The sequence below is a fragment of the Euleptes europaea genome, chromosome 7 (assembly GCF_029931775.1).
Source record: "Euleptes europaea isolate rEulEur1 chromosome 7, rEulEur1.hap1, whole genome shotgun sequence".
Classification (NCBI taxonomy): domain Eukaryota; kingdom Metazoa; phylum Chordata; class Lepidosauria; order Squamata; family Sphaerodactylidae; genus Euleptes; species Euleptes europaea.
In genome coordinates this window covers 21,725,456-21,739,224 of record NC_079318.1, presented here as the reverse complement: position 1 = coordinate 21,739,224, position 13,769 = coordinate 21,725,456, and the positions used below count along the sequence as shown (strand labels likewise).

The 13,769-nt window shown below is 39.9% G+C and overlaps 1 protein-coding gene across 1 annotated transcript; it reads right to left on the bottom strand.

Annotated features, from left to right (window-relative positions):
- Positions 1 to 603: 603 nt before the first annotated feature.
- On the bottom strand, positions 604 to 9,203 carry LOC130481212 (sulfotransferase 6B1-like). The gene is made up of 7 exons (XM_056853960.1): positions 9,008 to 9,203; positions 6,967 to 7,118; positions 5,353 to 5,442; positions 4,855 to 4,981; positions 3,016 to 3,110; positions 2,431 to 2,587; positions 604 to 734 (listed from the first exon to the last, which is right to left on the bottom strand). Exons 1-7 carry the CDS (start codon positions 9,201 to 9,203, stop codon positions 604 to 606), a joined length of 948 nt encoding a protein of 315 aa, XP_056709938.1.
- Positions 9,204 to 13,769: the final 4,566 nt, after the last annotated feature.

Genomic DNA, 13,769 nt, shown 5'->3' with positions numbered 1-13,769 from the left:
GGAGAGAGAGAGAGACTCTATATGTAAGTAGAACATTTTATTAACATTTGCAAAATTCTTCAACTTTTAAAAAATACATTGAATTAGCACTGTAAAAGGAGGCAATAGGCCAGAAAAAATTGCACTTAACAAAATTGGTTCAGGTTTATTTATTGATGATAGCCAAAGGCAATCTTAACATAAGAAATCACAGAAATTTTAAAAACACTTAACAAAGCTGATTCTGTCCTAGGTGAACAATTACTTTGGAATATATATCCTCCCCCTCCCCCAGTCAATATTTGATATTTTCATTTATAAGAGATAAATTTAGAGAGGGGGGAGAGGGAGAGAGAGAGTCTATATGTAAATAGAGCATTTTATTAACATTTGCAAAATTCTTCAACTTTAAAAAAATACGTTGAATTAGCAATGTAAAAGGAGGTGATAGGCTTAAAAACTGTATTCAACTAAATTGGTTCAGGTTTATTTATTGCTGATAGCCAAAGGCAATCTTAACATAAGAAAGCACAGACATTTAAAAAATACAAACAAAACTGATTCTGATTGATTCAAATTAATCTATTACCGTCCTGCCACGAGAAATCTAGAACATGGTTGTCCTCAGCCCTTACAATACACATCGTACTTTATCATCTTCCCCAGCTTTGTCCTCGCTACAATCTCTTCGAATTTTCTATCCATTTCTTCATTTTGGGCTTCTGAGAAGACATTCTTCCAGTCACCCACTATACCTGCAAATATAAAGTATAATAACTATGATGGTGAAAGACAGAAATGTCTCTTCCTTGAATAAGTACTATTATCGTGTCATGGCTAGGGCAGTTTTCTCTTCATACCCATCCAGTGCCGGATTTACGTATAAGCTAAACAAGCTGTAGCTTAGGGCCCCACTCTCTTGGGGGCCCCAAAAAAATTTAAAGGGAAAAAAACTTGATGTACATTTCCAAAATATAAGATAAAAAACAAATAAAATAAAACCTACATACAGCAACAGTGTTTTGTGTTGTGTAGGCTCCTATGATGTAAGTAATGGGCCCTGCCTGCTAGCCTGCTCCCTAAAATATCACTGGTTTGCTCATTTCTATATATAGGGTGCCTACATTCTGCATAACATATTTGTTATGTGTGAATGGCTTTAGATACCTATTAGGTCCATAAATTACCATATAGCATATATTCAACACAAAAAACAGTGACAATTTGTTGTTGACAAAGGACAGCTGGACATATAAAGGGCCCCATTACCTTCAATAGCTTAGGGCCTCATCAAACCTAAATCCGGCCCTGTACCCACCCCATCACTTTGTTTCCTCTTTTGACTGGATCTTGTTTTATATGTGCTCTGCAATATAATGTAACACACCCTTCTGATGAAAACCTAGTCTTTCTGACTTTTTTTTGCAACAACTTCCTCTTCCCATCCCCTTGCCTTTGCTGTTTATAAGTTTGTGCTAACAGAGGTTAACTTGTCTCAAGAAAGTGGGTTGGCAAGTGTGCCTACAATCATTTCTTCCTTAGGATAGTATTGTAACTCAACAAGCCCTTTCTTACTAGGTGATGTGTCACATCCATATGTTTAGTTCTTGAGTTGATCTTCTCAATCTGTGCAAGTTTTATGCATCTTTGGTTGTCTTCAAAGAGTTGTACTGGTTTGGGTTTGGGTATCCCAAAGTCTTGCATTAGTCGCAGTATCCATTTAAGTTGTCTGCATGCTTCTGCTGTGGATACTGTTATGCCAGTTAGAGGGGTCTCCTTATATTGGGGGAAATTAGCTAGGAGACTGGTAGCACTTTGCAAGAGGTTGGCGCTGGGAATCTTTAGATCTATTTTTACGTGGATGAGTTCATCAGTGGAAAAGGTTCCAACAACAAAGCTTTTATAAATTTTAAACAGCTCTGAAATGAATGGGGTATTCTTCCCATCATTCAAGGGAGTCTCTATCTGCAAATATTTTGAAAGAATTACAGGGTCGTCCTATGTGGTGTTACACCCTTCTAAATCCATGGAAGTCAATGGGCTTAGAAAGGTACATCTCTACTTAGGATGGAATAGCCAGTTCTTCATTAGGCCCAAGAGAGTCCAGGAAAAGTTGTACCATGCAGATTTGATTCACATGTATGTCTACCCTGATTATTTTTAGCTAGTAGACTTACTTTGTGTATGTGTGTGTAAAATACCATCAAGTCACAGTCAATTTACGGCTACCCCAGCAAAGGGCATTCAAGACAAATGAGGAGCAGAGGGTGTCTTCCTCTGCAGAGTCTTCCTTCCAAGTATTGATACAGCTTAGCTTACGAGATCTGACCAGATCAGGCTATTCCCTACCTGGTTTACTTCATACTATAAGATATGTATGAACAGAGCAACCTAAGATGGACAACAAGCTATAGACAACTGATCAGTCCCATCATGTATATAAGAATTTACCTTTACGGAAAAGAATATTCCCAATTCCTTCATTAGTTTCTGCAGCTTGATCTTTCATGGCTTTGAAAGTGGTTTTCTCCACAATGGACTGAATCTCTTGTTTACTCACAGAAAAATCAAAGAATTCAGCCATCCGTTTCATTTCCAGAGCTGGATTCTGAATAAAGGAAAACAAACAAGTGCATTGCTATTGAATGGAGTTCACCTTCATTCAGAAGACATGTTTATTTGTATTTTAAAATTAAAGCAATAAGTTGCTTTAGGAGCTGTTGAATCTTTTGTCATTTCCAGATATGAACTTGCATACAAATGAGTATGATGTAGTTCACAAAGGCATTCTAAAGGTCAACAGGCTGAAATTGTTTGATTATTTATTAATAACTGATCCTGATTACACAAAGGAAAAGAGAGAAAGGCTGAGCTAATAGATCCAGAGGTTGAATGTTAAAAGTCGACATTTCTGATATTTAGGAAGCACGCAAAAACCATCAAGCAGAAATCCTGGTTTAAATCCTCTTAGTATTATTTCTGGGATAGCATTTGATTAACATGATGTGTCCAAAGTAAAAAAATAATAATGCTCACCTCTTTTATTTCCTCGTAGGTCATAAACATGACATTTTTGTCATCCAGATACTTGTTCCACTCAATGATATGGTTCAAATAAAGACCGTAGGGCACTAAAAGGGAAACAGGTCAAGGATTTCCATAAAATCTTAATAAACTTTCCAATATTAGGCCTTAGTTTTAAAAGTCATGTCCTTCATGCACAAAATCATGAAGCAGTTTCACATGTGATGTGGAATCACCTACAATGGAGTTGTATAAATCATGCTTCTGGTGTAAATTCTGCATGAATAACCAAAGATTCTGCATGAACAACCAACACATCATTGCCCATAGGAGAGGTGTGCAAATCTTCCTTGCACATTCCACCCAAAGTTTAAAGAACTGAGCTTCTTTTGAGTCAAAAGGGGATTCTTTCGATGGTTTTTCCATATGGCCTCTTAAACTACCCAGAGGGTGGGAGAGAATGGGGAGATGTTAGAGGTAAAAAGCAGGGAATGTCCTAAGAAAGTGTATTGACAGCTATATGAAGTTAAATCACAGTGGGTAGCCGTGTTAGTCTGTCTGCAGTAGTAGAAAAGAGCAAGAGTCCAGTAGCACCTTAAAGACTAACAAAAATATTTTCTTGCAGGGTATGAGCTTTCGTGAGCCACAGCTCACTTCTTCAGATACAGCTAGAATCTGAAGAAGTGAGCTGTGGCTCACGAAAGCTAATACCCTGCCAGAAAATATTTGTGTTAGTCTTTAAGGTGCTACTGGACTCTTGCTCTTTTCTACTACATATGAAGTTAAAAACAGACATGTTTTTCTTCTGCTTTGTAACACTGCCTCTGTATGCATGAAGCTGAGAGGAGTGGTGCTACAAAACCCAGCTGGAGTTTCTACATTCAGGCATCACAACAAACCACAAGCTCTCAACAAACTGAGGTTCACAGCCCATTCCTGAACTCCAAGGACAAAAGTCCTCAGGAGGCCAGGAAGGAACTGCACCGGTGTTGGGGGCCCCCGCACCGGCACCCAGGCTACTTACACCGCCATGAGTAGCCCCAACGTCAGCAGGGAGGCCTGGATGCCAGTCTCCCATGCTGCCATGGCAGCGCTTGCCCAGGGACACTGGCTGGGCCTTCTGCTGGCATCCCACCAGCATAAAGGCCTGTGCCGGTATTCCGGAGAGTGTCCTGGCATCCCAGGAGGCATTCCTTGGGTGTGCCGGGGGCAGAGATACCTGTCCCTTTTCTGCCCTGGACTCCGGCACTGAGAATGGCGGTGCTGTGACTGCTATTTTTCAGGCACAGCCTCGCTATTCTCTATGGGCCATTTTGCCCCATTTAAACATTAAAAAGCATATAAAAGGCTTTTTAAAGAATTTTGGTGGCCAGGAAACGGGTTAGGAAGCGCCACCGCGGCACCTTGTCCATGCCGTCTCCTGCCACTGAAAGCTTAGGAATGGGCTGTCAGAATCTCAGTTTCTAAACTTGGAACCCATTAAAAAAATACACTGAATGTGGGTGAGCGATTATGTGTGTCACCATAATGTGCATTTAGTATGGGGCTATTAAGCTACTACGGATAGCCAAAATAGGATTTACAATAGGAGAGCAACCAATGAGGTGCACATACACACAAACACACACATTCACACAAAGGTCATCCTATTTTCCAGGTTTTCTATAGAAACCTAGAAACTTCAGACACTTCTGCTAGGTTTTCTTTAACTTTCGTTATAAAATCATTGCAAATTGCAGTAGAAAGTCTATGAAATTACACAGTAAAAAAGAATGAGACCCTTTGTGTTCTTACTGCAGTTGCATTTATCCCAGAATTGACCGGAAAGGTTAAAAGAAGACGCAAACACACCTTTTCCACTGATAAAGTCTGAAAAGAATTCATCCCAGGATTTTTGGGTTGGAAACAACTTCATGCCATTTGCAAAATGTAAGTAAGAGACAGCTGTGTCCTTTGGATTCCGAAACAAAACCAATATCTATAAAACACAAGCACACATGTTAAAATGCGTTCCAAGAAACAGCCAGTCGAGAGCAGGGTTTTAAAAGATTCATTTGGGGCCAACGCGTCCGTGTGCTCTGTTCTCGATCTCCTTCCGTTCTCCTCAAACGCAGCGTGCTCAGGAATACTTCCCGGGCTGGTGGGTCATCCCTGTGATAGGACAGAATGCCAATTGCCGAACAACCTGAGGGATCTTTCACATAAAATCTTCCCACCCACCCCCCGTTTTTGCGCCAAACTGCAGTGTTTTCCCTCCAAGCTTCCTTGTGACATGATTTGCCATTTGTCATCTTTCTGTGGTTGCAGGAACAAAATCTGCATGAACAAAATCTTAAACAGAGCACTTACCTTTGCCTTCTTTTGATAAATTGATTTGGGTAGTTTTTGAGGAGCGAGATGGGTTTTTACCACTCTTCTGGAAGGCAGTTTCTTCATCCGCTTTAAGAGTTTGGCAAAAATATGTCAGTAAACATCTCTGTGTGAATACTATTATTTATTTATTTATTAAAACATTTATAGTTCCGTTCCTGTAGATTCCCAAAGTGGTTCACATAGTGCCATCAATTAATAATACAACTTAATCCCAAATTAACCAACATATAACCCAAAAATATTTACATCTCAATGTTACAGATGGTTTAAAGCTAATATGTCAAAACTAGAAAAGTTAAACATATTGAAGCAAGGGGGGGGGTCAAATTTGCTATCTCAGTGTAAAAGCTTTCCAAAACACAGCAGTCTTCACACGTTCTTGGAAATTGGACTAAGAGGGTATCAAAATGACAGTTTGTTGCATTGCCACTATGAGTAAAATCCCATCACTTATACCATTTCATACTCCTTTGCCACCGCTACAAGCAGGATTGATTACATAGATGGAAATTAGATAGATTACATAGATTACATAGATGATCATGTAAAACTTGGGGAGGGCTGACATTAAGAAACTTGAAGAACATCCTATACAGACTGTACACATCTGCTTGTTCTTCCTCACTACTGCCGAACTTGGCTCATTGTGTATAATTTTGTTGTCTTCAGGCAGCCCTCCTACAGGGGTCGAAGCCAGCATGTCCATTCACAGCACAGTGCCAACCTTCTTCAGAGACTACAGCAGCAGCAGCAGCTGCAGTGACCAGTGTGTATTTTGATGCTCTGCTGTGCAGTTGCTAACTCTCTTTTCCTTTTTTGGTTTCTACACCTTTGCAGGCAACTTAACAAGTAGTTGTTTGACCATCACAGTTATACCTATCATGGGTGTGCTGTGACAGCTCTACCTGTGATTCTGTAGTCTGTTTGTTAGGGATACCAGCAGGCAGCAGTCCTGAAACTGAAGAATGCATTCGTGGGTGGTTCAGTATGGACAAGATAACTACCGGGCATGCTACAGTCCTCCCTGTTCCAAAGGTGAATGTGTTCCTCCCTTGTTGCGTTCTGCATTTGAGTAGGGCCATACTGATGTCAGAGAGGCCTTTTGGCATCTTTATCCATATATGGCTGACCATGGGCATCACTGGGATTGGTGAGGTTTGGAAGAAGTGAATTCCAGTGCAGTTGCTATGCACTGGAAATTGTGGAACCCCCTGCCGCAGGATGTAGTAACGGCTGCCAGCTTAGAAGGCTTTAAGATGGAGTGGACATGTTCATGGAGAAGAGGACTATTCATGGCTACTAGTAAAAATGGTTACTAGTCATGATGCATACCTATTCTCGATAGTATCAGAGAAGCATGCCTATCATATTAGAAGCTATGGAACACAGGCAGGATGGTGCTGCTGCAGTCATCTTGTTTGGGGGCTTCCTAGCAGCACCTGGTTGGCTGCTGTGTGAACAGACTGCTGGACTTGGACTGATCCAGCATAGCTTTTCTTATGTTCTTATGTTCCCTGCAGGAAGAGCATAGGATACTATTGGGTTGGACCCAAAAATCCCTTGCTTTAGTATATTTCTGCAGATACTGACCTCAAATTTTGCTGGATCTCCAAATTCTAAATATGGAAATAGTAATAATTCCTTTTCGTTTTGCCCTGTGCATCTCTTTTTCCTTTCTTCTTCATCATATTTTCCAGATGCAGCTTCCAACTCAACTAAAATCTGACCAACCCAATTAGTACCTGGGGCAATGCAGAAAATATTGTTAGAAAACACAAACATGTGACTTTTCATATATGCAGCCATAGCAGACTCAAAATTGAGGTCCACAGCACAGTATCTGTGAGTTCTGATGGCATGTATATGGGATGAACGCAGCTCTAATTTAGTGGGCGTTGGATCCTTATAACCAGAAGACTTCAAAATGGGGTTGTTTGCAATTAAGTATATATTTGGTTTAGAAGGTTTAGTTGCATTTGAAACTGTCGAGTGTATCTTCACCATAGACAGACTGCGTCATAGCAAAGTAGAGTAAGAACTGTGCTACAACCATTGTGTTCTAAATATGTGAAAGATGCCTATTGCTTCACTAACAGGCCCAGGCCCATAGCAGATGCAGTATTCCATTATTTGTTCCCTGCAACAGTGTGTAAACTCCCCCAGGTTGGCAGAAACATCTACCCAGTTCCCAAGTGGCCCTCACTGTGCAGATTTTTTTGATCCACACACTTGGGACAAATCGGCCATTATGTATATGATAATGCCCTGGTGGACATTCAGACAATGTTGAGGGTTTTGGAGACCTAAATACAGAATTATAGGTCAAAACAGTATCTTGAACTTGGCTTAGTAGCAGACTGGAAGCCAATGCAGATGACACAGAATTCAGTGGTAAGAGATCGTTGTTGGTGGCTCCCATCAGAATCCTGACTGCTTCATTGTGGATAGTATAATATTCTGCACTGGATGAAGCTTCTGAGTAGTCTTTCAGAGCAACCCCACATGGATTGCATTACAGTAGTCTAAACTGGATATTACTAGAGCAAATATAACATTGATCTTATTTTTACATTTAAGTCATAGCAAGCAACCCTCCTTTCATGAGCTGTATAGTTCTGAAACTACATAAAATGGAAGCCCCCAACCCCGTTATATTTATTCAATTTTTATGCTGCTATGATGTAGTAGTAGTAGTAGTACATTAATTGCGGCATTGCGCCAATAAAGATTAAGAACATAACAGCAATGTTACCACGGGTACATTGATATTATTTAAAAGTTATGTTATATTAAATTGAAAGAATAAATATAATTAAAATAATTTACAGTTAGGTAAAAAATAAACATTTTGACACATATTTTTTTAAAAATCCCTCTCTTCTTCGTTTTCCGTAATTTCTTTGGATTTTATAATAAAAGACTTTGACAAAGTTTATAGATTGCTGCACAGAATTTGGCGACCTCACTGATTTGGTGGGGATTTTCCTCCAAGAGGAGCTTCCTAACCTGAAATTTATCAGAATATCCTGAAATTTTCTCAGACATTGATCGAATCAGCTTAGAACGGGCAACCTTGTGGAATGGGCATCTAAGAAACATGTGATGCAGTGTTTCACTTCCCCAGAATTGCATGGACAAAATCTCTCTGAGCTTGGGATCTTATTATACCTTCCCTGTAAGACCGCAGAAGGTAGGGCTGAACACCTGACTAGAGTGAATGCCCTTCTGTGGGTGTGGATTTCCAAAATGGAAAGGTAGGCAGCTGGGGCCAAAATGTATCTAGTCATAGGGGCGGACATAAATCCAGGTGCCCTCAGCAAGTCAGACTGCCTTTCAATATCATTAACTCTCTGGGTTATAATTCTCTTTGTTTGGTCTCTACCCAACTTCAGCAAAGCCTGGGGGGAGAGACCCAGACTCTCCAATTTGCTTTTCACAGCCTTTTGCCATTTGGATTCAAATGTTGCTATGAAATTAAACAGAACTCATTCAACCTGTCACAATTGAAGTTTTATTTTCTCTAGTAATATTCATTGGGACCTTGATATAAATGATAAATGAATTTTCACATGAATCCCCATCCATACGAACACAGAGACCAAAGTATTCCTTGAAAGACAGAGGTACTCACCAGTTTTGGGGTATCCCACTAAAATCACATCATCACTCCTGGCTTCAAAGGTGTCGAGAATTTTCAGTGTTTCTGGGCAACAAATCATAGTAGTATACAACTCTCCATCATGCAAAAACATCTTATCTGAAGGAGTGACATCTTTACTTTCTGCCAACGACTTTTCAAGAAGTTCACGCATTCCTGCCAGAGCCATGATTGTGCTTCTTCCGAGTCTGAAACTACTGGTATGAGAGTGGATAGAAATCTGAGATGGAAGAAAAAATGATCTACAATCCCAAGGGAAAGTGCTTCTGTTACTAATTAACTGAGTCACTGAACTAGATTTGTGAAAAGTAAATCTAACTTTTCTTTCTCTTTGCACAGATTCGAATCTCTCCAGTGGAGTGGGTAAGGTAGCCAATTCTTTATTACGCAGGAAATTTCAGAGAAATGTGTGTCTTCAAAGGAGAGAATATTGGCTTGAATAATAAAAACAAGTTTCTTGAAATGTGTCCAATGTTCCAGAATGACTCGAAAACATAACTAGAGGAGACGTCTCTTGTTTCATTTTGATCCATGAGGGTTCCTGGGTAAACTTCCAAAATGTATGTGTGTGTTTTACATTTAAAACTCCAAATCACTGAGAAATACTTGCAGTTCTGAGAGCACAACAATATATGCAAGCTTTTCACTTTGAGAGAGAGATTATGGATTTTGAAATGATTAATTGTGGACACAGACTATCTTCTTTCTTTTGATTGTCGTTAGTCAAAGTACCACAATATGTTGAGCCTGAAGTTGGTTTTCACAATATGTCCAGTTTTTCCTATAAACTTGGTTATCACTAAATCAACAGCTGTATGTTATTTTTTTCTGGACTAAACCAATGAAAGCAAGCACTGCAGGTAATAAATAAGCATAGTGGATATAAACCCTGACCTGGGTAGCCCAGTCTCATCAGAACTCAGAAGCTAAGCAAAGCCTGGCAAGTATTTGGATGGGAGACCTCCAGGGTGGTGCTGCAGAGGTAGGCTATGGTAAACTGCCTCTGAACGTATCTTGCCTTGAAAACCTTACAGGCTCGCTGTAAGTCAGCTGTGACTTGATGACCCCCAAAAAAGTGGTTATAAGCAAAGCAGACTAAAAGACCTCTGCATCACAGGCTAGGTAAATTAATAACAGTCAAAAATAGTTAGCAAACAGAGACTGAGCTCCCATTGGCAACTGACAGGGCTTAACCTCATATTACACTGCTTCCAGGGCCATCCTGACTCTGCCCCAGTCCTATCAGGCTAGATGGGTGCCAGGACTTCTGTATTCACAAGTTCCAGTGAGCTGTGAAACTTAATTCTCAAGTGCAGAAGGGTCTTGATTTGGGTTGGGACCATGACATACAAGGAGAGGGGGTTTGAATATCTATATGTCATTTCCTCACCTGAAAAGATCCTGGGGAGCCACTGGGGGTTACCGCACTTGTATTCCCAGTGATGTATTAAGAGTTTGAAAATGTTATAAAAAATACTGTTCGCATTTTCTATGTATTCCCAACGATGTATTAAGAGTTTGAAAACATTATAAAAAATACCGTTCGCACTTTGTTTGGCCCCTTTAGCTGTGAAGACGTCTTCCAACCATTTGTAAGCCGTGGTATCCAAAAACCCTTTTAAAGCGATGTCTTTTACAACATTTTCAAACTCTTAATACATCGCTGGGAATACAAAGTGAGGTAACCCCCACTGTTTGCTCCATTGGATGAAATGTATGTGAGCTGGTGGATTACATGTAAATTTCCCCAACAGGGAAAGGAGCAGCATTCCAAGATCAGGTCATTTTAGGTCAGGAAGATAGTGTGAGGGAGGGCATATTCCTCCTTTCCCCATCTGCATTGGGCCCCATGTATCTTACAGTTTCAGAAATTGCTGGGAGAACACAGAATTCCCAGAGCCATCTATTTTGGCAGGACCAGGAAAAAAGGGTAATGTGTGGTTAAGATGAGCAGGTTGACTTTTCTGGGAGGCAAGACAGTGCCTTCTGAGCATTACCCTGGAAAGTGAGTATAGAGATTGGTCTAAAGTGCTCTATGTCTGGTTTGCTAGATAAAGGCATCCTAATAGGGAAATGCACTTAATTATATCCAGTCTGAATCTATACCCTAAAATACTTTATCAGTATTTTTTCAGATGTACTTGGGACCTGGATAGATATTCAAGAATTTCAGCAGTACCAATATCCTAATCCTGAATATTCCTGGACACATTCTGCCTTGCTCATGACTTTGGCTGGCTCCAATATAATCCCCCCACCCCCGTAAACCTGCTCTCAAACTGAAGGTCATCCCAAGTAGAGGCTTCATTTCCCACACTATGACCATCTCTTGAAATCAGATTTTTGATGACCATAATAAAGGACTGTTCACAGGATGTCATTTGCCACCAAAATAAATGTTTTCTGTGCCTTATTTTTCTTGCATTTAAGCTGTTATCCTCAGTTTGGAAGCTAATTTGCATAGGCATCATGCTATGTGCCTCCATATATGAAGAGAGCTCCCAGGCTTTGAAGTGCCAGCCTGCCAATCAGCTCTTCTGCCAGTCCTCAGCAACTTCTGAACCTGAAAACTGATGGACAGCTCGGCTCGCAAACGCCTGGAGGATGGGGGCGACCCCTTTGCTGGCCCATAATGTTGGACCCCCTGTCCCAAGGTTCACCAAACTTTGGCAACCATCTAAGAAAAGTCCCTTGCAGCCATGCGGCAAATTTGGTGACTCTATCTCCAAAAATGCCCCCATAGGAGCTTTGAAAAAATTCCCATAGACTATAATGGGCCTGAATTTTTTCAGTAAACTTGAAAATAAGCCAAATACCCATATTTACTGGTATAGGTATTTGGCTTATTCCAGGTTTACCCCCCCCAAAAAAAAAAATTGGGCTCAATAAACTTGAACCTAAAATTTACTGTATTTTTTTTTTGCATGACCATAATTGTGTCCTTTCTCTTGCTTCCCGTGGTTCTTTGGGTATTCTCTGGTTTGACATAGGTTCTGTTGGGCTTTTTGGTTATTTATTGCATTGGAAGGCTTTTGCCCAATGGTTGCTTGCTCTTGTGTGTTTGGCTAGTCTTTGCCCTGGAGAAAGCATGGCATTTTCCCCCCTTAGGAAAAATGCAGGCTGGTTGCGGGCTCCTTGGTCCAATTCACTCTTCTAAACTGAAGATGGCATGACTTCACAAGCAAACAACTGCAGTCCCCACAGGGTTGGGCTGTGCAACCCATCATAAAAACTTAATCTAATGTTTACCTTTGTCACTTTACTTTTTATTGGTATGGCCTGAATCACCAGAGGATATAGCTTGAAACACCCCAGGACCACCATATTCCTCCAATGAAATCCTTCCTTCTTTTATCTCTTTAGCCCCCTCAAGGTGATTCTGGAGAGGCAGGGTGCAAATGACCAATAAATCACCTAAATAAATCACTTAAATAAATAACAAGCAAATATACAAACAAACCAGAGCAATCTTCATAGCAGAATAAGTTTCTACCTATTGACTAGAAATGAAATCATTACCAAGCATATTTTAACAGTCTGATTACTGTGATGCAATTAATTAACACTTCGAATATGTTAATAACATGTGAGCGGCTCAACAGAATGCTGAAATGACAGCAAAGCGCATGGGCGTTATAATATAGCAGAATCAGTAGAGCACATTCTTCTATATTGCCTCCTGTGTTATAAACAACGTCTAGAACTAATTAACCCTCACATTATGCCCTTAAAAAATCCAGCATATGATGGCATCACATTTTTATTAGCAGACACGGCACCTGTTGTTTCCGAACATGTGGCAGAGTTTCTGACAATTGTTATTAAAAATAAATAAAAAAGGGTAAGGAAATAAATAAAACCAACTGAGTCAATTTATAGATACTGGGTACCAATAAATAAAAGAGCACTGGTGCTTGTGATGTTTTATTGTTTGAAATAATGTTGCCAGCTATACAGCATATTGCAGAGGCAAAGACAGAAAGGTTTCTAAACTGTTTCCTTCAGACAGCCATGATGCCAGCAGATCCGAGTACTTCTTTCCCCATAGTTTCTCATCTGAGAAGGGTAACCCAAACTTTACTTCTGGCTATCTTTCATAAGGTGTGGGGATCAAATTTCTTCAGACAGCTGGACACACAGTTGATTTATAAAATATTTTGTACATGTATTATACTAGAGACTGGGAAGCAAAGCAATGTTGATGAGGTAGGATATTTTCGACTCTGGATTATATAGTGAAGTAGTAACGCTTGGCACATGCTGGCTGGAGATGGTTCAGTTGTCCAGCAGGTGGAGATACAAAACAAGGAAAGCAAATTTTGGAAACATTTATTTATTTTATCGATTGGTTCTTTACATAGTTCAGCAGGCCTAATAATATGGCAGCAAATCAAAATTTCAACTTCTGGAATTTTGTGAATAGTGTTACAACATGCTGGTCAGAAACAATATCTATTTGCAGTGCCTAAAATGTTTTTGCTTGAAATCTACTTTAACAGTTGTTTTAACTACAGATATGCATATGCCTGTGTGTCTGTTGCTATAGTCTACCTTTAATTCTAAGGCTTGCATATATGCAAGAGACTAATCAAATGAAAGTGTCACCTACATTGTATTTCTGAAAGAATATAGAATGACAGTCTCAGTATATATGTATAGCTGAATCATGCTGGAAGTTTTAATAGGAAAAGGTAGATATAGTTTCTACTGCCCTTTCACACAGAAATTATTATTA

What these genes read in the sequence shown, in the direction of transcription:
- LOC130481212 (XM_056853960.1), bottom strand. Translation starts at nt 9,203, where the DNA reads ATGGCTCTGGCAGGAATGCGTGAACTTCTTGAAAAGTCGTTGGCAGAA. An exon ending in GAGATCCAGCAAAATTTGAG is followed by an intron (nt 5,443 to 6,966) that starts GTCAGTATCTGC and finishes AAACTCTTAAAG; the next exon opens with CGGATGAAGAAACTGCCTTC. An exon ending in TTTATCAAAAGAAGGCAAAG is followed by an intron (nt 4,982 to 5,352) that starts GTAAGTGCTCTG and finishes TGTGTTTTATAG; the next exon opens with ATATTGGTTTTGTTTCGGAA.